The sequence below is a fragment of the Anolis carolinensis genome, chromosome 4 (assembly GCF_035594765.1).
Source record: "Anolis carolinensis isolate JA03-04 chromosome 4, rAnoCar3.1.pri, whole genome shotgun sequence".
Lineage (NCBI taxonomy): Eukaryota > Metazoa > Chordata > Lepidosauria > Squamata > Dactyloidae > Anolis > Anolis carolinensis.
The window spans coordinates 200,341,130-200,367,819 of NC_085844.1; the positions used below are offsets into that span (position 1 = coordinate 200,341,130).

At 40.6% G+C, this 26,690-nt stretch overlaps 1 protein-coding gene across 1 annotated transcript; it reads right to left on the reverse strand.

The window, feature by feature from the left end:
• Positions 1–559: 559 nt before the first annotated feature.
• On the reverse strand, positions 560–24,797 carry pm20d1 (peptidase M20 domain containing 1). The gene is made up of 13 exons (XM_062978580.1): positions 24,405–24,797; positions 22,108–22,194; positions 19,327–19,562; positions 17,890–17,976; positions 16,786–16,919; positions 15,201–15,320; positions 14,436–14,511; positions 13,351–13,412; positions 12,243–12,321; positions 9,623–9,694; positions 8,874–9,042; positions 7,540–7,639; positions 560–1,274 (listed from the first exon to the last, which is right to left on the reverse strand). The coding sequence occupies exons 1-13, from the start codon at positions 24,637–24,639 to the stop codon at positions 1,145–1,147; spliced, it is 1,587 nt and encodes a 528-aa protein (XP_062834650.1). The 5' UTR covers positions 24,640–24,797; the 3' UTR covers positions 560–1,144.
• Positions 24,798–26,690: the final 1,893 nt, after the last annotated feature.

Sequence of the window (26,690 nt, forward strand, 5' to 3'; positions counted from 1 at the left end):
GCACCTTCCTCTTGGGACATTTCTCCCTTTTGTTCTCTTTTAGTGCCTCTTCAAAATCCATAACACTGTTGGTAACAGCTATTTTGGAAATCCAATATGCTGAAGTTGTTGTGACCTTACTTTTGGCTTTTAGCCAGCTGAGGTTAAAGAGCTTGTTATTTATCCATGATTTCTACACTGATGAGAAGCTTCCTGTCAAGATTTAGAACAATAGCTATGAAGATGGAAAATAAGGTTAGGACAGTAACACATCTCCGTTTGACACATGACATCAACTTAAAATGGGTCATTTTGGGATCTGTTGCTGTCCAAAACAGTTGTCACTGTGGAGGAGCAGCAGGATGTTCACAAATTTATCAAGGCAACAGATTTTCAGGAGGATGATTCAGAAAGCATTGTGTATCCTTTATTTGAAATGCTTTGGACAAAAAGTTTTTTTTTCCAGATTTTGAAATACGTGTATTTGCTTATATATACACATATCTGTGAGATGAGACCAAAATGTAGACATGAAATCCATTTATGTTTCATATATCATCTTATACACATAGCCAGGAGGTAATTTTATACAATGTTTTTATTTTATGCATGAAACAAAGTTAGTTTACACTGAAACATCAGAAAACAAAGGCATCACTATTTCAGCCACCCCTGTGGACAATTCTAGATTTCAGAATTTCTGGTAAGTGATACACAATCTGTACTACCAATTTCAACTACACACAAATGATATGCCTCCTTTGTCTTTTGCCTCTATATGAAAAAATGTCATTTTTCCATCTGAGAACAATTAAAATGTTCTTTAGTATACAAACTTTATACTGCTGTCCTATATAATCAGCATTAAGATTTTCAGGATTCTATTAATTATGAGGTAGAACAATAACATGAAGCTCAATACTTTGTTTCATTATTCTAAAGTATTATTCATTACTCTAACAGATACTCTAAAGGTGAATCAAAGTTATTTGTTTGGTTAGTTTTCGGTAGGTTTTCCAACCACCTGAGCAGCGCAATATCTCATTACTTTAAATCTGAATGCAAGTCATTATTCCTAACAGCTCGGTTCAGAAAAATTGGGCAAAATGGAACAGAGCTATGTTATAGATTCCAGATTCTTCAGAAAACTTGCTACATTTTGCTTTCATAACTCATGAAGGTTTGCATGTGGCACTGTAGGCTGATGAAAATCAGAATTTTGAATCACTTGGAAGAGGAACTTCACTTGCCTTTCATACCCATCAATAGAGATCCTTTCATTCAACCCATGGAACCTGATGAAAAGAAAAAGAATGTTTTTTTTATGCCAATCAGCATCCAATAATCTCCATCCCACTGCAACTATATAATTAGCTGATTTTAATAGGTCTACTAAGTTTGGGACAGCCAGTGTAGTTTGAGTGTATGACTTTGACACAGGGAGACCGGGGTTCATAGAATCATAGAATCATAGAATAGTAGACCTCATGGGCCATCCAGTCCAATCCCCTGCCAAGAAGCAGGAAATCGCATTCAAAGCACCCCCGACAGATGGCCATCCAGCCTCTGTTTAAAAGCCTCCAAAGAAGGAGCCCCCACCACAGCCCGGGGGAGAGAGTTCCACTGCCGAACAGCTCTCACAGTGAGGAAGTTCTTCCTGATGTTCAGGTGGAATCTCCTTTCCTGTAGTTTGAAGCCATTGTTCCGCGTCCTAGTCTGCAGGGCAGCAGAAAACAAGCTTGCTCCCTCCTCCCTATGACTTCCCCTCACATATTTGGACATGGCTATCATGTCTCCTTTTAGCCATCTCTTCTGCAGGCTAAACATGCCCAGTTCTTTAAGCCGCTCCTCATAGGGCTTGTTCTCCAGACCTTTGATCATTTTAGTCACCCTCCTCTGGACGCTTTCCAGCTTGTCAACATCTCCCTTCAACTGCGGTGCCCAGAATTGGACACAGTATTCCAGGTGTGGTCTGACCAAGGCAGAATAGAGGGGGAGCATGACCTCCCTGGATCTAGATGCTATACCCCTATTGATGCAGGCCAGAATCCCGTTGGCTTTCTTAGCAGTCGCATCACATTGCTGGCTCATGTTTAACTTGTTGTCCAAAAGGACTCCAAGATCTTTTTCACATGTACTGCTGTCTAGCCAGGTGTCCCCCATTCTGTATCTTTGCATTCCATTTTTTCTGCCGAAGTGAAGTATCTTGCATTTGTCCCTGTTGAACTTCATTTTGTTAGTTTTGGCCCATCTCTCTAGTCTGTTAAGATTGTTTTGAATTATGCTCCTTTCTTCTGGAGTGTTGGCTATCCCTCCCAGTTTGGTGTCATCTGCAAACTTGATGATTGTGCCTTCTAACCCTTCGTCTAAATCGTTAATAAAGATGTTAAACAGAACTGGGCCCAGGACGGAGCCCTGCGGCACTCCACTTGTGACTTCTTTCCATGATGAAGACGACGCATTGGTGAGCACCCTTTGAGTCCGTTTGCTTAGCCAGTTACAGATCCACCTAACTGTAGTTTTGTCTAGGTGGATCTGTAATTTCGAATCCCCACATGGCCACTGAAATCCAGTGAATGACACTGGGCAAGTCACACTTTCTCAGCCTCCAAGAAAGACATCATCTAAACAAATTCTGCAAAGCAAAATTCTGTGATAGTTTTGTTTTAGGGTTGCTATACATTGGAAATTACTTGCTGGCATACAACTAAATCTGAAATCAACCTCAAACTTCTGACTATGAATACTTTAAGTATGAAGTTGTTTTTGTCAAAAATGTACATTTCAGTCATCTTCAAATAAATTGAAGGCCAAACAATGTAGTTTGAAACAGTATTACATGGTCAGCATAGACATATATTGTAGTTCAATGCATTTAAACTGCATTATATGGCAGTGTAGATGTAGCCTAAAGAACAAAAATGACTACAGTTATCTGTTTCTGCAGTCAGTGAACCACTGAGACCCCATCTACATTGCCATATAATGCAGTTTAATTGCATTATATGGCAGTGTAGATTCATACAATACAGTTCAATGCAGTAAAATTCCATTTCTAAGCAGAAGAGCTGGTGTTGCCCATAGACACCTCCAAGATCATGTGCCCTGAATGATTGCATGAAACACCGTTACCTTCCTACTGGAGCGATACCTATGCATCTACTCAGATTTGCATGTTTTTGAACTGCTAGGTTGGAAGAAGCTGGGGCTAACAGCGGAAACTCACCCTGCTCCCCAGATTCCAACCATCGACCTTTGGGGCAGTACATTTAGCAGCTCAGCGGTTTAATCTACGTCCACCCCTCAGCAGTGTGGATGGGGCCTCTTATTGGTTTAAACTCACAAGTGAGAAATTTGGATTAAGAGGTAAATCTCACTAAGAGTATTCAAGAGCTTGCCTACATTAGAGTTAATGAATTTGACTTTCAGTTAATTATTTATGCTTTAACTACCACATGTACTAGGTAACTTATTTACTTAATTTATTTAAAGTGTTTATTGTCTCTCAGCCTGCCAGGGCCTCTGATAATGCTTTGGGAAATTTGATCCATTGGTTATGTTGGGCATGGCTGATGGGAATTGCAGTCCAACAATATGCAAAGGGCCACATTTTCCCCATTGCTGCACTGAAAAGTGCTGAAGCAGTTAACAACATCAATCCACAGAATTACACAGGAGGACCTAGAAATGCTAAGCCATAATCTATTCTTTCAATCATCTATAGGGCAGCAGCAGAGGCAGTGGCACATACAGGGATCTCTGAATAATCAAACGTAAACATTTAACTCACAAATGTTAAGGGATGACTGTGCAGCTCAAAAATGTATTTTGAAAGTATGGTTATACAAAAAAGGGAACATAAAACAGTAAAATGAAAAAAAATAGGGGAAAGGGGGAAATACAGATGTTATGAAGAAGGGATAGAAATATACATCTTCCATCATTGTGGGGTTGATGGAATCTTAATGCATTATGCTAATACAAATACAGTACTTCCAAACTGTATTCAGGACTGTACAAGGACGGGCCTATACTACTCTTTGTCAACTAACAATCTCTAACCTTTATTAAAGTTCTGGCCATTTTCAAAGAATTTAAGGATTAGAAAAGATTTGTTAGGATCCATACGTCTGATGCAAATAAATATATATACTGTAGTTTGTTTCCTTTTACTGTGTGTGTAAAGAAATAACACAGGGTGAAATTGAAATAAGCCAAACCTTAGACCTATATCATAGTACTCACTAACTGTTTTTGCAGGCACAGGTTGCCTCCTGCAACAAGCTCTAAAACAGCCCCAAACATTAGAATAAGAGAATCATAAAATAGTAGAGTTGGAAGAGACCTCATGGGCCATCCAGTCCAACCCCCTGCCAAGAAGCAGGAAATCGCATTCAAAGCACCCCCGACAGATGGCCATCCAGCTTCTGTTTAAAAGCCTCCAAAGAAGGAGCCTCCACCACAGCCCGGGGGAGAGAGTTCCACTGCCGAACAGCCCTCACAGTGAGGAAGTTCTTCATGATGTTCAGGTGGAATCTCCTTTCCTGTAGTTTGAAGCCATTGTTCTGTGTCCTAGTCTGCGGGGCAGCAGAAAACAAGCTTGCTCCCTCCTCCCTATGACTTCCCCTCACATATTTGGACATGGCTATCATGTCTCCTCTTAGCCTTCTCTTCTGCAGGCTAAACATGCCCAGTTCTTAAAGCCGCTCTTCATAGGGCTTGTTCTCCAGACCTTTGATCATTTGCCCTCCTCTGGACGCTTTCCAGCTTGTCAACATCTCCCTTCAATTGCGGTGCCCAGAATTGGACACAGTATTCCAGGTGTGGTCTGACCAAGGCAGAATAGAGGGGGAGCATGACCTCCCTGGATCTAGGCGCTATACCCCTATTGATGCAGGCCAGAATCCCGTTGGCTTTCTTAGCAGCCGCATCACATTGCTGGCTCATGTTTAACTTGTTGTCCAAGTTATCTTTTTCACATGTACTGCTGTCTAGCCAGGCGTCCCCCATTCTTTATCTTTGCATTCCATTTTTTCTGCCGAAGTGAAGTATCTTGCATTTGTCCCTGTTGAACTTCATTTTGTTAGTTTTGGCCCATCTCTCTAGTCTGTTAAGATCGTTTTGAATTCTGCTCCTTTCTTCTGGAATGTTGGCTATCCCTCCCAGTTTGGTGTCGTCTGCAAACTTGATGATTGTGCCTTCTAACCCTTCGTCTAAATCGTTAATAAAGATGTTAAACAGAACTGGGCCCAGGACGGAGCCCTGCGGCACTCCACTTGTCACTTCTTTCCATGATGAAGACGACGCATTGGTGAGCATCCTTTGGGTTCGTTTGCTTAGCCAATTACAGATCCACCTAACCGTAGTTTTGTCTAGCCCACATTTTACTAGTTTGTTTGCCAGATGATCGTGGGGGACTTTGTCGAAGGCCTTATGAAATCTAGGTACGCTACATCCACGGCATTCCCTGTATCGACCCAACTCGTAGCTCTATCAAAAAAAGAGATCAGATTAGTCTGGCATGACTTGTTTTTGGTAAATCTGTGTTGACTATTAGCAATGACTGCATTTGTTTCTAAGTGTTTGCAGACCACTTACTTAATGATCTTTTCCAGAATCTTGCCTGGTATTGTCTGGACGGTAATTGTTTGGGTCGTTCTTTTTTCCCTTCTTGAAGATAGGGACCACATTTGCCCTCCTCCAATCTTCTGGGACTTCTCCCGTTCTTCAAGAACTCTCAAAATATGATTGCCAGTGGTTCTGAAATAACTTCAGCTAGTTCCTTCAGTACTCTTGGATGTAGTTGATCTGGCCCTGGCGACTTGAATTTGTTTAGAGTGGCCAGGTGTTCCTGGACAACCTGTTTCCCTATTTGGGGTTGGATTTCCCCTAATCCTTCGTCCATTTCATGTTGGTGATTGTTCAGTGGAAGAAAAGTTTGGCCTAGAAATACTTATGCTAATGCTATTATGGAGCATAGGGTTTTCGTTACTGGCTTTAGGTTACATTTTTAATCATTACACTATGTAACAAAATTTGAAAAAAAAATGTTCATAGTCTGAAAGTGCTATTTCCTGTTTAATTGTGCAGTACTTACTTTGAAAATAATTGTTATACTCCATAAATTTTGTTTTTTTGTGGCTGTCACAAACTATCTTGAATTGTTTGAGACTCTCTGAGATATTCACTGAAAGACTATAGCAAAATGTGCTTCAGGATGTCCCACAAACACAACGTTTTTGCAGTTTTATAAACTTTCCCCATGTTTTCATGATAGAACCAATTAGGGAATGACATTTATAACTCAGGAACAAAAATTGTGTCACAAAGTGTTATTATTTCTTTACATTTGTGTGTGTGTGTGTCAGGAGCGAATTGAGAAACTGCAACTTGACTATGGAACCTTATGTATCTGTAATATAAGCCAGGATTTGGAGGTGGGGGATACTTTTTTAGTCCACAATTCCCAAAACCTTTAGGCCTGCCTGGCCACTGGCTACAGTAATTGGAGGTTTTGGGAACTGCAATCCAAATAGTAGTGGTTTTTAACTTTGAAATTGTTTTAATGGATTTTAACTGTGAATTTCTAATACTGTTATGTTTAATTCTGTTTTAAAGATTTCTTATTTGTATATTTAAAATTATGTGGTCGTACTTTTAATATAAGCCACTTTGAATCTCCTTTGGGAGAGATAAAACAGGGCACAAATAAACATAAGGAGCTCCCTGTGGTGCAGCAGGTTAAACTGCTGAGCTGCGGAACTTGCTGACTGAAAGGTTGGCAGTTCAAATCTGGGGAGCGGAGTTAGCTCCCGCTGTTAGCCCCAGCTTCTGCCAACTTAGCAGTTAAAAAACATGCAAATGTGAGTAAAGCAATAGGTACCGCTCCGGAAGGAAGGCAATGGCATTCCATGCAGTCATGCCGGCCACATGACCTTGGAGGTATCTATGGACAACGCCAGTGGCTCTTCGACTTAGAAATGGAGATGAGCACCAACCCCACGAACATGGTTAGACGTAATGTCAGGGGAAAACCTTTATCTTTTATCTTATAAATAAAATAAACATAATAATGATAATAAAAATAATTTTTCCAAGCCATTCTCCAGGCAATTCAAGAGCAATAGGAATTGTACTTCAGATATAAAAGATTTTTCAGTTTCAGTTCAGGATCAAGCTTCATCTGACATCTTTTGATTTAGTTTGACTCCACTTTATAGAAACTCTTATCATTTTTATTGGTAAAGATTTATTCAGAGGAGGTTTACCATTGACTTTATAAAAGGTTGAATGTGACTTGCCCAAGGTCATCAAGTGCATTTGAATGGCTAACAGAGCCCCGGTCCCCTGAATTCTATTTTGAGACTCAAACCACAATACAAACCCATTCAAGGCTAAAGAGAAGGGCAGGTCTGCATCCAGTTTCAATGGTGATAATCTATTTGCAATGTTAGTGAAACATTAATGTTTATCTCCTGGAGTTTTCACTACGAAGAAATTATCAAGTATTTATTTATTTCAATTATTTATACCCGACCTTCTCACCCGAGGGGACTATACCTTGGTAAATCTGTGGAGTTGAAGAACACTGGGTTGAATCGATAGACAGCTTTTGTAAGATTCGTGTAATGTCTACTGTCAGTGTTTGCAACACAAATACCTGAAAGAGAAATCATCAGTGTAACTCATGAATGGTAGCAAAGAAGTCAATGCTACATTAAGATAATTATAAGAATTAGATTTCAATGTTGAGTAATTTTTAAAAAGAAAAAGCATTTAAAACGTAAACCAACAACAACAGCAGTTTAGTAGATCAGAAGCTTCTTAAGCACAGCAGTAGAGCAAATGAGCTTCAGCAATTACAGAAGGAGGATCAAGCTTTAAAAATTATGAAATACTTTGTTGAAAGAACTAAATTTCTATATAGGAAAGTTAGGACCCATCTGACTAACTAGCTCTCTGGAGACATCTTGTGTCTCTCTATGCTCACAGGAGAAGAACAAAAGGGAGGACTCAGAGGCTTACCATGTGGCCACGAAACTTGAATAAAAAGAGGTGTGTCCCTAAGAAGTAACAGTCCAAAAAACAGGAGAGAAGGAGAGAGACTGACAGAGGGCAATGGGGAAAGGACTTTCTCTACCAGGCAACTCAGGCCTATCTATTTCCTTGATGAGGATTATAAACTTGTGCAAGATGTGATTGAATTTCAACACTCAAATGCTTGGAGTTCAATTGCAAGTACCAACTAGAGTAAATCCACTATATCAATAGGTTTTACCTATTATTCAACAACTGATTCAGCTGTTTTCTTTAGTTGGGACTATCAACTGGATTTAGGCCCCAGCCAGGAAATAAATGCTGAAATGTCTTTAGGAGCTTTGTAAATTCTTCCCAGTATGTACTAGAAAAAAAGCCAATTAAACAGCTCAGGTTTTAATACAAATGTTTCTACTGTGTTGTTTAAATATTGAATAATATTATATACTAAAGCATTATTCCATAAGCCATTGTAAACAAGACTGGAAGACTCAGCTTTATATTTGAAGTTACAGGATGTCACTAGAAAACATGCTCTAAATAACACACACACACACACACACACACACACACACGTTAGCTTTGTATAAACTCCCCCAAATTATATATGTGAAATGAGAGATTAAAGTAAAGGTACACTGGTTGCCAGTTTTTATCAGGATTTTTTAAAAATGCTTGCTGTCAAAAGGTTCTTAGATCCAAAAAAGTGGTGAAAGAGGAGGGAAATCAAGTTTTCTTAAAATTCTGAGCAAGTGTATATGTGTTGTGAAATAAAATTTGAAGAAATTGGAAACAAAATAGGGATTACTGAGTAGAAACAAAGAACAAAGCAATAACAATCATGCATTTGCTAGTACCTGGAGCTATACTGCCAACATCTGGGAAAACATCAAGAATGGCCTGACGGAAAACCTGCACACCGAAGGTCTGGTCATCCCAAGGACTAATTGGAAGTGGATCAAAAGCATCCTCCAGTTCTATCTTCACTTGGACATCATCAATTGTTTGTTCTATTATTTCCAAGACCTAAGAAAATGTCCAAAAGAACAACCAAAGTAGTAAGATGGTTTCCATCACAGAATTAACACAGATTGTAGGACAACTGTGCAAATCCATTACAGCTTTCTAAAGGAAGATACAGAGTCAATACAGAAGCCCTTAATGGGTCTGGCTGTTGAAGTTTTGCAATTATGCAACAGTATCACAAGTATTAACAAGTTATTGGCAAGCAATCAGTTTTGAGCCACTACCTCAAAAGACCCTCAGACTGTCTACATTCCTAATGTAGAGATCATTGAGAGATGCTAAAAATAAAAATAAAACAAAAGACAAGATGATACATTCATTAGTTATTCCAACACTGGTTTTAGAATAGGGGGCAATTATTAAAGTAACTCTTTTTGTCATTTGGTATTCTTGGCTTACTTACTCAATGTATATTTGTCAGAATAATAACAATCTTAGTCTACAAAAGAGAAATCTATGGCCATTGTCTGTAAAGTTCCTGTTTCACTGCCAGATTGAAAAAGACAACCATCCCAGACTTGACGGTCACAAATTCTAAGATAAATCAAGGAGAGTGAAACAAAAATCATGTTCTACATACCTGGTCAACTGTTTGAGCTGAATGGATGCGGAAATTTGCAGTTGCATTTGCAAATGGTGGAATAACATTGGACTAGACAAGACAAGAGGAAAGGAAAAGAGGCACATGGATTAAGCAACAAACCAAGGATGTTAACAGATTTAAAACAATCCATTGCCCGCTAATTATTTGTGAAGCTATTACAGTCTTCAGTTTGTCTGTGACACCTTATGAAAATTAAATGAGCCATGCAAATTATATTGATAGGAGGAATACACATTTTACTCTTTTCACGTGAAATTCACTATTGCCTTTGCTCTCCAGTTATAGTAACACAAAAGAAAGTTCTGTTTTGCTGCTTTGTCAATCCTAGAAGGAAAGCAGCTTGAGGGTCAGGTTGTTCTGTCTTTAATTCATTTCTGACTTATTGCAACTCTAAGGTGAATCGATCACAGTGTTTTCTTGGCAAGATTTTTTTCAGAAGAGATTTGACTTTGCTTTCCTCTTAGGTTGAGAGTGTGTGACTTGCCCAAAGCTACCCAGTCAGTTTCTATGGAAAAGATCCCAATCCTAGTCTCCAGAGCCCTAGTTTAGAACTCAAAGCCTTACTTGTCTACTGATGCATTCCCTTTAAACCATATTCCACACTTCCCACATGATTGGGACAACAGTGCATTTAAAAGGCACAAGTCTGCCACCATCAGGTGTTGTTTGGGCTGCTTTTTAAAACAGAAAATTATGAATAATATAAATCCAACATGCTCTTTCTCATTCTGCCACTGAGTGTCACTGTTTAACTAGCATACCAAATAAAGCCTCTTAATGAAATATTATTATTTTTGAGACATTCTTTTGAGTACTGCTTTTTAAACTGTGAGTCCTGGACCCAATTGGGACGCCCTTAGCTCAATGCTGGGTTCCTGAAAAAAACGGCAATAGTAAACAGGATTATAGATCTGTTGCCAAGTGGCTCTTTTAGATATTTACATACTGTAAATGTATTGTGCGATATTTACAGTGGACCCTGCTGCCAAAGATGCTTCAGCTATACTTCATAAAAGGGCAATCAGTTGGTTTAGCAAGCCTAGCAGATGCTGATTTGTTATTAGTAAATATTTGGTTTTTATACTGATTTTATATAGCTATATATTATCAGGACAAATGGGGTAGAAATGTTTATGAGGCCTTGGTTTAGAGTATTAGAAGCATTTAGTGCCAGTATATCAAGATCAGGACTCAACTCATCTAGGATCCACATTTCCATTTTGTGGAGGGGAACTGCAGCTGGTTCTGATACACCTTCAGAATGCCTGGATTATTTCTCTGTCACAGGATCAGGACTGGGAAAGCTCCTGTAGTCATCCAGCTACAGCGGTACTTTCTACACTGCCATATATTCCAGATTATCAAAGCATATAATCCAGATTATCTGCCTTGAACTGGATTATATAAATCTACACTGTCATATAATCCAGTTCAAAGCAGATAATGTGGATTTTATATGGCAGTGTGGAAGGGGCCTGTGTCTAGTTTCCCAAGTGGTGAAATCATAACAGAATTGTATGTGGAAATCCCCTACCTGATATAACTTCTGATGGTGGGAGGGAACTATGCATCTTTGCACCACAGTGGAATTCTGACTTCACCATTCTATTTGGCATTTAGGCAGACATGCTAATGAATAACTGTATCATGTCATGTAAAGTCAAAAATCTACTGTAGATTTATCCAAACATTGTGGCCTTTAAAAAAAAAGTAAGGATTTCCCCATTTATTCAACCTTATCTCTCCTCCACCTCACTTTTAAGGCCTGTGAGCACAAATGACACAGAAGAGCTAAGAGCTGGAACTGACTACAGCTCCTTGCTTGAAGTACATAAATTTAGAGGTGATTCATCTTCTATCTAACTAGATAATTATTTCATGCTATATATAAGGAGGGTGAGGAGAGGTCAGTGCCCAGAATCGGTATGCTAATTCAGGAACAGGGAATAGACAGCCTGGAAGGAGAAACTGTCACTTGGAAAAGATGGGGATATATCCTCATAATATCGACATTAGTAATATGGGAAGCCAGTATTATAGGTTTTATTTATTGAGAAATGTAGGCTCTCATCAGAACCAGTCCAAGGCAATTTTGGAGTGTAGGCAAACAGAAATGTTGGTGCCCCCCCCCCCAACTATTCAGGTGTATAAACCCCACTTGCCTCATTTCCAGCAGACCTCACAATGTCTGAGGAGGAAGAGGAGGCGGTGGCTGCGGGCGCCGGAGGCCACGGGTGCCGGAAGCTGCGGAGGGCACTGGACGGAAGCTGCGGAGGACGGCGAGGGCGGGCCGATGCCGACACGCAGGCGTTTCTCCGGTTTGGAGAGTGGGGATCGCCTCCCTTCTTGCAAGGGAGGCAATCCCCACTCTCCGAAGCAGAGAAGCGGCGTTTCTCTGGTTTGGAGAGTGGGGATCGCGTCCCTTCTCACCAAGGAGGAGATCCCCACTCTCCGATGCCACCTCCGCCGCCACGGGGGTGCCTCAATGGTGGCCCCGGAATAATGCGCCACAGGCAACCACCTAATTGGCCTCACCAGTGGACCGCCTCTGGCTCTCATTATACTTTAGGGAAATTCATAATTCATAGAACAGTACCTTGATTCCTCCATTAAACATAGTCAGTGCGGTAGTGGTCCGAACGAATGCATTAGAGCTGGGTGTCCGTTCAAGAACTCTGTGTGAAAATGAAGAACTTCTTCTAATAAAATAATGCAGTTTTCCTTTCACAAATTAGGTGCAATATTTTTGGATCAATAAATATACATTTATCCCCTATGCATCCCCTGAATTTCTTTACTTGAAAGTTTTGGCAGAAATACCGCACTTCCATATACAATGTATTAATTATTTCTGATTGCTGTATGAAATAGGAAATCTTGATCCAGTTTTGTTTACATCTTTGTAAGTGATTTGGATGAAGGAGTAAAGAGAATTCTCACCAATTTTGCACTTACCACCAAATTGGAGTGGAGGATTGGTAATAGCTCATTAGATAAAATGATTTATAACAAACTGAAGAAATGGGTCAAAACAAGCAAACTGAATTTCAACAGAGATAAATGTGTGCTTTTATACTTAGGAGGGCAAAATCAGATGTGGGTAATTTATGATGCCCAAACAGCGATATCTAGAAATTTTAGTAGACCACATGAGTCAGTAGTGCAATATGGCAGCAAATTGAAATCTAATTAAATCTTTGGCTGTGTCAACTGTTCAACATGTCAAAGTAACAGTAGATTGTTAATTTGGAACACTGAAACTAGTTTTGGGCACCATTTTAAGGAAAATGGTGGGGAAACACTTTATCATCTCAAATATATTGGAATTCCCATTGAATCAGAAAATAACCCAAAGTTATCCTTTTTTTTATCCTTATGGATGAGGGTTACGTAAATTAAATTTATTTAAATTAGAAAATCTATTTAATTTCAGAAATACTTGAGAGGATGAATAATCCCTTTCTTCTTTTATTTCAGTATACAGTGTGATTACATTCTGCCTGCATATATTAGCAGCCATTAAGATAGTATATTATCTTGACACTCAAATAGGTCCTCTTTTAGAATGACACAGAAGATAAATGCAATGGACATATTTAAGCAAAACAATTTTGTTATTGTTTTGCAACTTCCAAAAAATTATGAATAATTTCAAGATGGAAGCAGGTACTTCTAAGAAGGGAAGTATCCTGCTTCTTTCTTACCTGCCAACTAGAGGTGCAAATAGCCACAGATTTGCCATGATGATATTGAGAGGGAACTTAAACTAAATGTAAGAAAAGAAAACGGGAAAGAATATCAGAAAATCTAGCTCCTAACAAGAGTGTGTTCTGAAATAACATTTGCCATTCAAAAGCTCTGTTAGAAGCATTATTGCAGGTTATGTGTACAAAGTATAATCCAGACTATTTCCTCTATATGTGAGCCACCCCATCCACTTCCATTTGCTTTTGACTTCAGCAAACCTTACGTTGAAGTTATACCCAAATATGTAATAGTTTATGCTTGCACTCTAAAGCAATATTCAAAGCTGGTTTGCTATCTTACTCTTGTGGAAATGCACAACTTGTAATAGACTGTTGGGTCAGATATAATGGAAACTGCTAGACTAATCGAAACAAGAACTAAAAGTGTGAGACTGCAAGAACACATGATTGTAGTAGTTGTTCCCATAAATCAAAATTTTGCTTTTGTGTTACATCTGATCTATTGCTAACTATTTGAAATACAAACTAAAGTATTATTATGTTTATACTTTTTTGTAAACCACTTTAATGGGGATAAATAAAACATAAGCTTCTGTATTAATTAAGTAATTAATAGGAAAACATTTAAAATCTCAATGGGAAAATTCCAGAGGCCCAAGAAGCAATATATGCCTCCCCTTGAACTTCAGAATGTGGCTCTTGCACCAGACGTTTCTTCTGCTTCTGAAGAAAACGTTTGTCCTGCTGCAAAACAAGCCAGGTGGGCCACAAAACATGGTAACATTACTCCTCATGTCTCCTAAAGGGTGTGCAGACCTTTAAAAATATATGTTTAAAGGAGATATCAGAAAGCATGTAAATACTGCAGGAATCTGTCCAATCGATGCTGAAAGGAAAAGCTTCTGTGAATTGTGAGTTAGAAGTGATACTGAAATCTATTATATTTTTCCATGAGATGTTCAATAGCTCAGAGAAGCCCCAAGAAAAATGGCATAGCAACACATAATTATTACAGGTTGATAACACTAAATGTTTCACTTTACTGAAAACAAGTGGAAGGGCACAAATTGCTGGATCCTTACTTCTGATGCCAATTCCTCAAACATCAAGAGTTCAGGTCCCTGACCAAACAGATTTGGCATTGGATTCTTCTCCAGCCTAGAAGAAATGCAGGACAAACAAATACTCAATTCATAATTTTAGCCAACTCAACAACTAGTGTAGTTATATAGCCCCTTGACAGCACATTTTAATAATTGTAGTAGCAGAAACAATTTGTTGGTCATTCAAAGAACTTGGTTTTATACACAGCACATAAAATGACAATTCCTGCCTAGACAGACTTGCAATCTAATAATGTTTCTATGAGTAAACTAGCTTTGCCTGGCCACGCGTTGCTGTGGCTTATGGGAATCATTTGTTGGCCAGGTGGAATAGCAGTGAATAGCCTTGTAGCCTCAAAGCCTGGCCGTTTTCTGGAGTAGCTGGAGTAGCACCCTCAATCAAAGAGCTGCTTTGAAGCCTAGCTACTTCCTTTGTAGGGGAATCCTTGTTTGGCCAGCTTGAACTGCACTGAATAGTCTTGCAGCTTAAAAGCCTGGCCACTTTCTACATAGGGCATCCTTTCTAGGCCTGGTTGTATGGGACAGAGTAGCCTCGTGGCTTCAGAGCTTGGGGGTTTTCTATCTAGGGGCAATCTTGGTTGGCGAGGTTGAATAGCACTTAATAGCCTTGCTGCTTGCAAGCCTGGCCGCTTTCTACCTTGCTGAAAAAGTCCCACAGAACCCGAAAGGACTTTTGTTTGAGTAGACTTGTCCTGGAAATTTGTTACAAAGACAAATACTCACTTGGACATTGCTTCTGAAAGAATCCCAATACTTGTTCTCTTAGGTGGTGAAGAAGAATGGCCTGGTGTTGATGTCACAGTAAAATGTGCTGTAATTGCACCCTTTTCTGTGATGCCTATCCTGATAAGGGAGGAAAAATAATTGATGAAATGCCATAGCAGGATTTTTTCACTATCTTCAATTGGACAAATGTGCTTATTTTGACAGTCAGGTGTATTATTCACCACCTGTTGAGTGTATCTAGGTGTGCACTGTGCTTTTGGTTTCTGGTCAGTTCAGAACATTACTATGTGCCCACTATAAGTCACAATATCAATGCCTCTCTGGTCCTTTCAGGTTGGGAAAACATCACAATCACTTCAGATTCAAAGATTCCATGTCTTGTTTTTTTCCAGTAATATGGCTGTGCCCTATAAGAGGAATACCAACAGTCTAAGAACAGGTATGCCATACACATATATATTATTCCATAGCTGGAAGTTGTTTTGGCTAGAAATACCCTATTTCATAACATAGTAGTCACACTGTTTAGCCCTTTTTTAATTGAAAAAGGGGGTGCAATTAGTATTTGATTCTCCAGTCTCTATTTATTTATTTTTTTACCAAAAAAAAACCTGCCTTGCCTCGAAGATATGAGGAAGAGGGATGATTCAGCCTCAAACAGACAGCTCAGTTTCTGGGTTGCTGTGAGTCTTCCAGGCTGTATGGCCATGTTCCAGAAGTATTCTTTCTTGACGTTTCGCCCACATCTGTGACAGGCATCCTCAGCGGTTGTGAGGTGTATTGGAAACTAGGCTACTGAGGTTTATATATCTGTGGAAGGTCCAGGGTGGGAGAAAGAATTCTAGTCTGCTGTAGAAAGTGTGAAAGTTGCAATTAATCACCTGATTAGCATTTAATAGCCTTGCAGCTTCAAGGCTGATTCCTGCCTGGGGAATCCTTAGCTAGCCCTGATTGTTTCATATCTGGAATTCCCCTGTTTTCAGAGAGAATTCCGGCCATAAAAGCCTTTGACAACACAGCTCAGTTTCTGTTTGTTTGTTTTTTTAAACTGCCCTGCCTTGAGGAAGGAGAAGGGAAGATTCTTTTCCTTTCCTTCTTTCTCCAAAGACAAGGCACTTTCCAAAACTGAAATAGATCTCTTTGGAGAAAGGAGGGAGAAGTGGAGCTCCAGAGACCTCCATTTCAGGTTTTTTAACTGTGTTGCCTTCAGAAAAAGAAAGAAGGAAGCGGAAACCAGCACCAAATGTCTCTGTAACTATTATGCAAGGAATACAAAAATACCAGTTTTGCCACCCAAAAATGGGGATGTGACTATTACACAGTGGTGACTATTATGCAATGAAATATGGTATTTTAATGGTCATTCTGTTATATTCAAATTGAAGAAAAATGAGAGACAGTAGTATACATTTTCAACATTCTAGATCAGGGATAGATAAAAATCTCCTGACAAGATTGTGTCTGGATTGCTTGCATTTCACCAGGTATGGCTTTCAGCTTCCTGTAAGAGCAACAATGACATTGGGTTGTTTTGAGTTTTTCGAGCTGACATTTGTTGTGATAAATTCTCATATTTACTTACAGAGCTACTGGTTTCTCTACTCCTGTGATGATTCCATCAAAGATGAAGCTGCCCTCATCAAGTACATAAGCAAGTTTCACCCCTTTAGATTCCAGCTCAGCCACAATCTTCTTTGCTCCGTTTTTGCCACTTAACTGAAAAACACACAACAATATGATCTCAACACATCAAACCACTAGCTTACTATTTCGTATCTGGCATCAGCAAACATCCAATATTTCAGAAGAAGAAGGCAATTATTATAAAATTATATTCTACAGGAAATAGTGTTATGCCTCGAGATTCTTGCATCTAAAATTTAGGTTTTTAGATTATCAGTATGATTTCATTTAAAGAAATATATTATTCACTGAATTCTTCTAAAACCCTAAGATGTGGATTGTGGCAGTGATAAATAAAGAGGAAATTGTAATAAAAATATCTTAGCAGAATAGTAGATCCTCTAGCAGTAAATGGAAGTAACAGAGTTCCACAGTCTTCAGTTACAATCCCTGAATGTAATTATTTCAACTATGAAATATTTCTTATAGTGATTGATAGGTTCAAATCCAAAGTGGAAAAGATGGCATTTCCATCTTGGAAGTCAGCCTCTTAAAAGAAAAAATAGCCTAAAATCTGACCGATTTTTAAAATTCTATCTTTTGTTATCTCACAAATTTTATACCATTCAAACTGAATTCTGGAGAATGTGAAAACAACACTTGTTTGTGATAGTTTAGTGAATTATTAAGAGTATTATACGAGGGCTAAAATTTGTTTCTATACGAGGATCAAATGAGTGTTTTTTCGCCTGGACTTAGCATTTAGTTTTTGCTTTTGCTTGATGGACGAATGGGGTAATGACAGAAATGTAGTGCTAAACCACATTAAAAGCATGCATTCTTCACAAAATAAAACACATGCTGCCAAAACCTGACTAATCAGGAATTATTTTACTACTGCAATGTATGAAAAATCTCAGAGTATGATAGATTAGCACAATATCAAAAAGGTACTCAATAAGTAAACAGAAAAGCAACGGAACACTGCACATAATTTCAGCCTCTCAGATGGACTGAGCTCCAGTGCTAAAATATATAGATGAAAAAATTTACAAACATATACCTCTTCATCATGCCCAAGGCCAATGTAGAAACTTCTCTGAGGCCTGTAATTTCGTTTTAACAAGAATTCCAGTGCCTGTAGAATCCCCTGAGAATGAAAACAAATAATGTTAAATATCAAGCTGCTCTCCATCTTTATTAAATAATCCTGAGAACAATAAGGATTTGGAAGTAAACTCAGTGGAATAGGAGATGGCTACAAAGGAATAGAGCTACTCCTTCAATATACATCTTAGTTGCATTTAGCAAGCTTTTTTATCTACTACAGGCAGTCCCTGGTTATGAACAAGATAGGTTCTGTAGGTTTGTTCTTAAGTTAAATTTGTAACTCCTGCTAATTTTTTGTAGTTTTGGATAGCATAGGGAAGAAGTTAACACCACTGTGCCTCTGTTCAGAAGATTTCACCTCACTTTCTGTCCCTGTAACAATTGGATTTTGAAAAATTTGGATTGTTGTGGAAACAAGGATTGGTGATAAAGCTTCAGTGGAGACACCTCTTCTCAATAATAACTCTTATATAAATTAATTTCTCTTTCTAGGGGTAGATTTCCTCTCACTTTTTGTTGTCTCAGGGGCAGGAAGTGAGATTAAATTTCCAACGAGGAAACAGACAGCAGTAAAGACCTCTAACCCCACAGCATACTAACCAAAGCTTTTTTTAAAAAAGCATGGAGTCCTACTTTAAACACAACTTGGACAGATGTTTGTCTTATAACATATTATTTACCTGTGCGTGTAAATGCTTAAACATTTTCAAATACCGCAAAAGGCCAAGAGCGCCACTGTAAATGGGAGTCATATGTAAGTCAGGTTTTTGTAACTCTGGCACTGCCTGTGTAGGCATGTAAGATTTAGGATCATAGCATTTTAGAAAAATGTATGCTGCCTTTAAAAGAATTTGGTACTTTAAATCTAAAAATGACATCCGATTTGCACAATCATGGACATTTTTTGCTTTGATACTCCTGTGTTGTAAGTTATGACTGACTGAAATTAGTCATGAAGCTTGTGAAAGAAGTGTGTGGGATATTTTGTTGCTCAAATCCACCATCCTAAAATTCATGTTAAAAGTGACACGAGTGAAGAGGTTTTCTCACTATCGTGATTTCATCTCCTCAAATGGGTGCCCCATTGCACAAGGTTTATTTAAACCAAATGTTTAAAACAGATTAAGAATTGTAGTGTCATTCTCATCACTTACTGCCTTTCTAAACTGGCCAGAATGGTCAGACGGTATCATCTCACCATCCCTAAGAACTATCATGATTACTACCATTGAAAAGTTTCATGCTCCATTAATTTCTCTAACCTGTTTTATAATACATCCAAATGAGTAGCCATCTCTACTTCTTGTGAGAAATTACATTTCATGAACATCTGCATCTTGCAAATATTTTTTGCTTTTCCCAAGAGGTGTTAAATTTACAGCAAATATACCATAACAGAGTTTTTGTTATCCAATGTTCCTCTTCCATAGATGAACCCATCACGTTCTTCAGCAGAGAAAGGGTCGCTAACATCCCATCCTTCTGGGGAAGCTGGAACTACATCTATATGCGCAAGCAACATGTAGGGCTGTAGTTGTGGGTCAGACCCTTGGATGCTAAACAGGTGGCTATATTCTCCAAAAACTTGATGTTGGATGAATGTGGTAGAAAACACTAAAGGAAAGGCTTCATGAAAGAGAAAACAAGAAGAAATAGTTAGATTTGTTTCTAACATTGAAACGTTAGCTAAGGCAAATTTAAAAAGTTTTAATCTTTTACAACAACATTTGAACAAATGATTTACTGAAGGACAAAGAAGAATAATGTATAGTTCTTCTGCTTCCCTATCCTTAAATTATTATTATTTATTTACAAGAATATAAAAACACATCCAGGGCTATAGCCAAGGGGGGGCTAGGTGTTCAACTCCCCCGCTCCCCGCCCAAATTTTTTCTGATTTTAAATAAACTGATTTACTCATGAATTTTAACTGATTAACCAAATCCCCATGAGTATCCACTGAAGTTTATCTGTCTTGAGTGTCCACTGAAGTTTATCGATGGAGCCTGATTTCTAAATTATTTTGCATTATGGAACTACTCTTCATGATTTGCAAAAATAAAATTTCAAACGACCCCCAATTTTTTTTCTGGCTACAGCCTTGAACACAGCACACGTGCACATTAAGTCCAAGTGTCTGGGGTTCATCTCTGAATATAGGGCTCTTCCCAAGGGCCTAGAATAGTAGAGGTATTTTCATAGAATGTGCTGAGAAGTGTTGCCTTCTGCAACATGTGGATTGATGTTTTGTCCGAATTAAGGCTTTTCAAGTGTTTTTCGAGGCTTCTTGGAATGCCTCCAGGGCCGGCCGGAGATATTTTTTGATGTGAAGCGGGGGTGCTGAAAAGCGCCCCCGCCACCGGCCCCGCCTCCCGCGCCCTGGCCCCGCCCAGCGTGCCCTGGCCCCGCCTCCCACGCTGCGTGGGAGGCGGGGCCAGGGCGAATAGTGAGGGGGGGGCCAGAGTTGGCCCCGCCCCCCGCCCAGCGTGCCCTGGCCCCGCCTCCCACGCAGCGTGGGAGGCGGGGCCAGGGCACGCTGGGCGGGGGGGCGGCGCCAGAGTTGGCCCCCGCCTCCCACGCTACTCCCGCTTGCCCGTCTGGCCTTTTCTAACAGGCCAGACTGCAGCGGAGGTCCCTCCAGGCCGCAATCGCGGCCTGGAGGGACCTTCGTTGCAGTCTGGCCTGCTAGAAAAGGCCAGACGGGCGAGTAGGAGTAGCGTGGGAGGCGGAGCCAGCTCTGACACCGCTCCCCCCCCCGCCCAGCGTGCCTTGGCCCTGCCTCCCACGCAACGTGGGAGGCGGGGCCAGGGCACGCTGGGCGGGGGGGCGGGGCCAGAGCTGGCCCCGCCTCCCACGCTACTCCCGCTCGCCCGTCTGGCCTTTTCTAGCAGGCCAGACTGCAGCGGAGGTCCCTCCAGGCCGCAATCGCGGCCTGCAGGGACCTCCGCTGCAGTCTGGCCAGCTAGAAAAGGCCAGACGGGCGAGCAGGAGTAGCGTGGGAGGCGGAGCCAGCTCTGACGCCGCCCCCCCCCCCCGCCCAGCGTGCCTTGGCCCTGCCTCCCACGCAGCGTGGGAGGCGGGGCCAGGGCATGCTGGGCGGGGGGGGCAGAGCTGGCCCCGCCTCCCACGCTACTCCCGCTCGCCCGTCTGGCGATTGCGGCCTGGAGGGACCTCCGCTGCAGTCTGGCCTGCTAGAAAAGGCCAGACGGGCGAGCGGGAGTAGCGTGGGAGGCGGGGCCAGCTCTGCCCCCCCCGCCCAGCGTGCCCTGGCCCCGCCTCCCACACAGCGTGGGAGGCAGGGCCAAGGCACGCTGGGCGGGGGGGGGGGCGGCGTCAGAGCTGGCTCCGCCTCCCACGCTACTCCTGCTCGCCCGTCTGGCCTTTTCTAGCTGGCCAGACTGCAGCGGAGGTCCCTGCAGGCCGCGATTGCGGCCTGCAGGGACCTCCGCTGCAGTCTGGCCAGCTAGAAAAGGCCAGACGGGCCAGGGCGCACTGGGCGGGAGGCGGGGCACCGTCAGGGCGGTGCCCCGCCTCCCGCCCAGCCTGACGGCGCCCCCCCGGGCCTGCGCCCGAGGCGGCGGCGTCAGGTGCCTCAATAGTGGGGCCGGCCCTGAATGCCTCCAAAAGCACCAACCACTATTGGTACCACTGTTGTTTTCTTTTGCCATAGTTGTCCAATTTAAATGTGTAAGTCCTTGTATTTTGTGATATTTTCCAGCTCTTTGTCCCCTACTTTGTCCCCTGTTTCCTGCAATTATTATTATTTTAATTCCCCACTTTTTGTCTTTTAAAAAAAGACCCAAAGCAATTTAAAACATAAAAATATATGAACATTAAAATAGAATTAAATATTAACGGTATTAAAAATAAACAGTTAAACCCCCTAAACTGGGATTAAAAACCTATTCATAGCTAAAGCCTATTCCTATCCTAAGTGGGAATCAAATATTAGGAAATCTCCAATTATAGAATTCTTTTTCTCTTGCAAACTTCATCCAACACCAAATCTATGATTTGTCAGTTGCACCTCTGAATAATTAATGTCATTTTATACTTCAAATAGGAGCAATAACAACAACAGCAATAATAAGCATTATTTATTCATACAGCAAAATCAGATCTTCTATTGAACTAATGCCATTTCTTCTGTCAAGATCAGAAAAATAAATACCTTTACGAATATACGGCTCAAATTCTGCCAGAGCTGTTATATTCTGTTCATCTTCTGAGAAGGAAACGGTTTTTAATCTGATAGAACCTTACATAAAAGAGAAAAGATTTTGATATTTTCACAGATAAGCAAAACTCTACATTACAATACTGCAATGAACTGAATCACTCCACCATCCTGGCAGAAGGCCTCTTTCAAGCCTTTGTTTTCTCAGTAAAAAACAAAACAAAAAAAATATCACATTCTTTCCATTCTGTATATGACTTTAAATTTCAGTAACTTCTTATTATTTCTTATTCTTATTTCAGTAACTGTTGTGATTGCTTTTTCTGTTTACAATTCCTTATAATGGCAAAACTGTATAACAGCTTAAGCGAAAAATATAATTTAAACTTAATTGGGAAGATGAATTGTAGCACGGGGGAATTAATGTTTTTGTTTGTTGCTTCCTCTGTTACAACCTTGGGCTGAAGGGACATGAGAAACAAAGTGACTCCAAAAAACACCGATCAATTACAAGTTGAATATCCATTATATAGAATTCTGAAATATTTCAACAACCAAAACTTTGTATAAGGGTGACTGATCGTGTATCTACAATGTAAAAGTAATGAAGTTTAGTACCACTTCAACTTTTGTGGCTCAGTGCTATGGAATCCTCTGCAGGAATCTACCATATACCATGCAGCGGTGGTTAAGTCTACATAGGGACCACTGAATGCAGCAGCATGGCCAAGACACGAATCAAGGAGCATGAAAGGCTCTGCAGACTAACTCAGCTAGAGAAGTTAGCCATAGCAGAGCACTTGATGAACCAACCTGGACACAGCATATTATTTGAGAACACAGAAATGCTGGACCACTCTAACAACCACCATGTCGGACTACACAGAGAAGCCACTGAAATCTACAAGCATGTGGACAATTTCATGAAAGCCTTCAACAATATATAATATATTGTGCATACATATATTACTAATAATATTGTAATGTAATACAATATAAGACTATAATAATACAATATAATAAGATACTATTATATCTTATTATATTGTATTATTATAGTCTTATATTGTATTACATTACGATATTATTAGTAATATATGTATGCACAATATTGTAATATAATAATATATTAATTATAATACAACTGATAATATAGAATAATATAGAATAATAACACTGTTTTATTACTGTATATTTTAAGTTGTAACGTTTTTAATTGTGAGCTGTTATGGAGAGATAACGTGGGATATAAATACAGTAGAGTCTCACTTATCCAACATTCTGGATTATCCAACGCATTTTTGTAGTCAATGTTTTCAATATATCATGATATTTTGGTGCTAAATTCATAAATACAGTAATTACTACATAGCATTAATGTGTAATGAACTACTTTTTCTGACAAATTTGTTGTATAACATGATGTTTTGGTGCTTAATTTGTAAAATCATAACCTATTTTGATGTTTAATAGGCTTTTTCTTAATCTCTCCTTATTATCCAACATATTCACTTATCCAACATTCTGCCAGCCCGTTTATGTTGGATAAGTGAGACTCTACTGTAAATAAAATAATGTGGTTCGAAAGTCCATCAAAAGTGTTCAAAAGAAATTCCTGGTACCAGAGAATGGAACAGTACCCACTTTCTTCATCCTCCACTTGAAACTGCATTGAATGGTTGTTTTGGATGGGGGATATAGTGGCAGGCATGGGCAAACTTCGGCCCTCCCTCTAGGTGTTTTGGACTTCAACTCCCACAATTCCTAACAGCCTACCGGCTGTTAGGAATTGTGGGAGTTGAAGTCCAAAACACCTGGAAGGTGGGACAAAGTTTGCCCATGCCTGAAAGTGTAATGTAAATACAGTAGAGTCTCACTTATCCAAGCTAAACAGGCCGGCAGAAACTTGGATAAGCGAATATCTTGGATAATAAGGAGGGATTAAGGAAAAGCCTATTAAACATCAAATTAGGTTATGATTTTACAAATTAAGCACCAAAACATCATGTTATACAACGAATTTGACAGAAAAAGTAGTTCAATACGCAGTAATGTTATGTTGTAATTACTGTATTTACGAATTTAGCACCAAAATATCACGATATATTGAAAACACTGACTACAAAAATGGCTTGGATAATCCAGAACCTTGAATAAGTGAGATTCTACTGTATTTCTGCAGAGCTCTCCACCTCCGCTTGCGGCCTGTAGGCGGCGCTGAAGGACAGCGCCTCTCCGCCTGCCGCTGCGCCCTCCTGTCAGTTTCTCCCACTTTCACCGCCATGTTTTACCGCGGAGGTTCTCCTTCAGCGCCTGCTTTTCTTCGCTCGTGAAGGCCGGCTCCAGGCGCCGGCCGAGGGGCCCTCTGTCCCGCAGCGGCAGGCCCAGCGTCGGGGGCCGGGAGGCGCCGTAGGTCCGGCCGAGGACCACTCCGACCAAGACCAGCGCCGCCCCCGCGAGGCCCAGGCCCAGCAGCCATAGGAAGCCTCGCAGCCGGGGCCTCAGCGCCGCCAGCATGTTCGTCATCCTGCTCGCGCTGGTGCTGGCGCTTTGGGGCGCCTTTAACGCCTTCCGCCAATCATTAACGAAGCGGGTTGTTCATTCATCCCTCTGGGAGGGGAGGCCCCTTCCTTCTGACAGGCCTCTCTCCCGCCCTCGCGCAGGAGCCCGTTGGGAAACTCTCTCCTTGGCTGGTAATACACCTAATACACCCCACTCGTAAACATTCATCTTCTCAGTGTCCTAGTGGCTGTGCGTGGAAGAGGTCTAACCAAAGCAGAATACAAAGGGGCTGCCCACAGAAGCATTCCTGTGATCTTGTAATAATACAGTAGTTCATTATCTCTTCCCTGATATTTTTGTGACCATCAATTTTTTATAGAGCCTTTTCGACCTATGCTCCAATTCTGTGGAACTCATTGCCTCCATATGTTAGAGCAGGGGTCCTCAAAATTTTTAAAGCAGAGGAACGGTTCACAATCCTTCAGACTGTGGAGGGGCCAAATTATCATTTGGAGGGAAAAAAACGAACAAATTCCCATGCACACTGCACATGTCTTATTTGTAGTTTTTTTTTTTCCCGTGTCAGGAGCAACCGGAGTTGCTTCTGGAGTGAGAGAATTGTCCATCTGCAAGGACGTTGCCCAGGGGACGCCCGGATGTTTTGATGTTTTTACCATCCTTGTGGGAGGCTTCTCTCATGTCCCCGCATGGAGCTGGAGCTGATAGAGGGAGCTTATCCACACTCTCCCCAGGTGGGATTCGAACCTGGCAGCTTTCAGGTCAGCAACCCAACCTTCAAGTCACTTAGTCCACTACGCCATCTGGGGGCTTCTCTTATTTGTAGTGCAAAACAACAACAACAATGAAAACTATTGTAACCAACACAAACCTATCAGGATTTCAATGGGAAGTGTGGGCCTTCTTCTGGCCATTGAGATAGTCAAGTTAATTAGGATTGTTGTTGTTGCGTGCCTTCAAGTCATTTCAGAGTTTGGGCGAGCCTAAGTCTAAAATTATTTATTTATTTATTCATTTACTACATTTATTTATTACATTTATATCCCGCCCTTCTCACCCCGGAGGTGACTCAGAGCAGCTGTATGTACATACAATATATTATATTATTAGCATAGCACAATATTAGCACTATATTGAACTATACCACTATACTGTAATATTATATGTAATACATTTTTTTCATGCTGATTCTGACAAAATAAAATAAATAAAAATTAATTAATTAATTATAACATGGATGCAAAATCCAGTCAAACAAGTTGGCTTGAAGTGTGCATCAAAATGTGTCATGACAAATTATTACCAGTATTCAGACTGCAACAATTTCCATGCAAATGAAGATGCGGACTTGACATTTTGACCAATCCAATGGGATTTTGGGCTGCATCAAAAAGAGTATAGAGTCTAGATTGAGGGAAGTCATGGTGCCTTTGTATTCTGCTTTGGTTAGACCTCTCCTGGAATACTTTATCCAGTTCTGGGCACCACAGTTCAACAGAGATATTGACAAGCTGGAAGGTGTTCAGAGGAAGGTAACTAATAATAGAATCCTAGAGTTGGAAGAGACCTGGTGGGCCATCCAGTCCAACCCCTGCCAAGAAGCAGGAAAATTGCATTCAAAGCACCCCTAAATGATCAGAGGGCTGGAGACCATGAATCTCTATGAGGAGCGTCTTAAAGAACTGGGTATGTTTAGCCTGCAAAAGAGAAGGTTGAGAGGAGACATGATAGCCATGTATAAATATGTGAAAGGAAGAGGGAGCCGACTTGTTCTCTGCTGCCCTTGAAACTAGGACTAGGAGCAATGAGTTCAAATTACACTAAGGGGATTCCACCTGACTGTTAGGAACAACTTCCTGACTATGAGTTTTTCAACAATGGAATTCTCTGCCTCAGAGAGTAGTGGAAGCTCCTTCCTTGGAAACTTTTAAACAGGCTGGATGGTCATCTGTCAGAGATACTTTGTGCTTTTCCTGAATGGCAGGGGGTTGGACTAGATAGCCCGTGTGGTCTTTTCCAACTCTATTATTCTATGATTCTATGCTTCAAATACACAT

Bases quoted from the DNA above. Each gene is read 5' to 3' on its own strand.
- pm20d1 (XM_062978580.1), bottom strand. From the start codon at position 24,639: ATGACGAACATGCTGGCGGCGCTGAGGCCCCGGCTGCGAGGCTTCCTA. The intron at 14,512-15,200 runs GTGAGTATTTGT...CATTTCTTCTAG, and splicing joins CTTTCAGAAGCAATGTCCAA to GCTGGAGAAGAATCCAATGC. The intron at 9,043-9,622 runs GTATGTAGAACA...ACATTTTCTTAG, and splicing joins CAGCTCAAACAGTTGACCAG to GTCTTGGAAATAATAGAACA.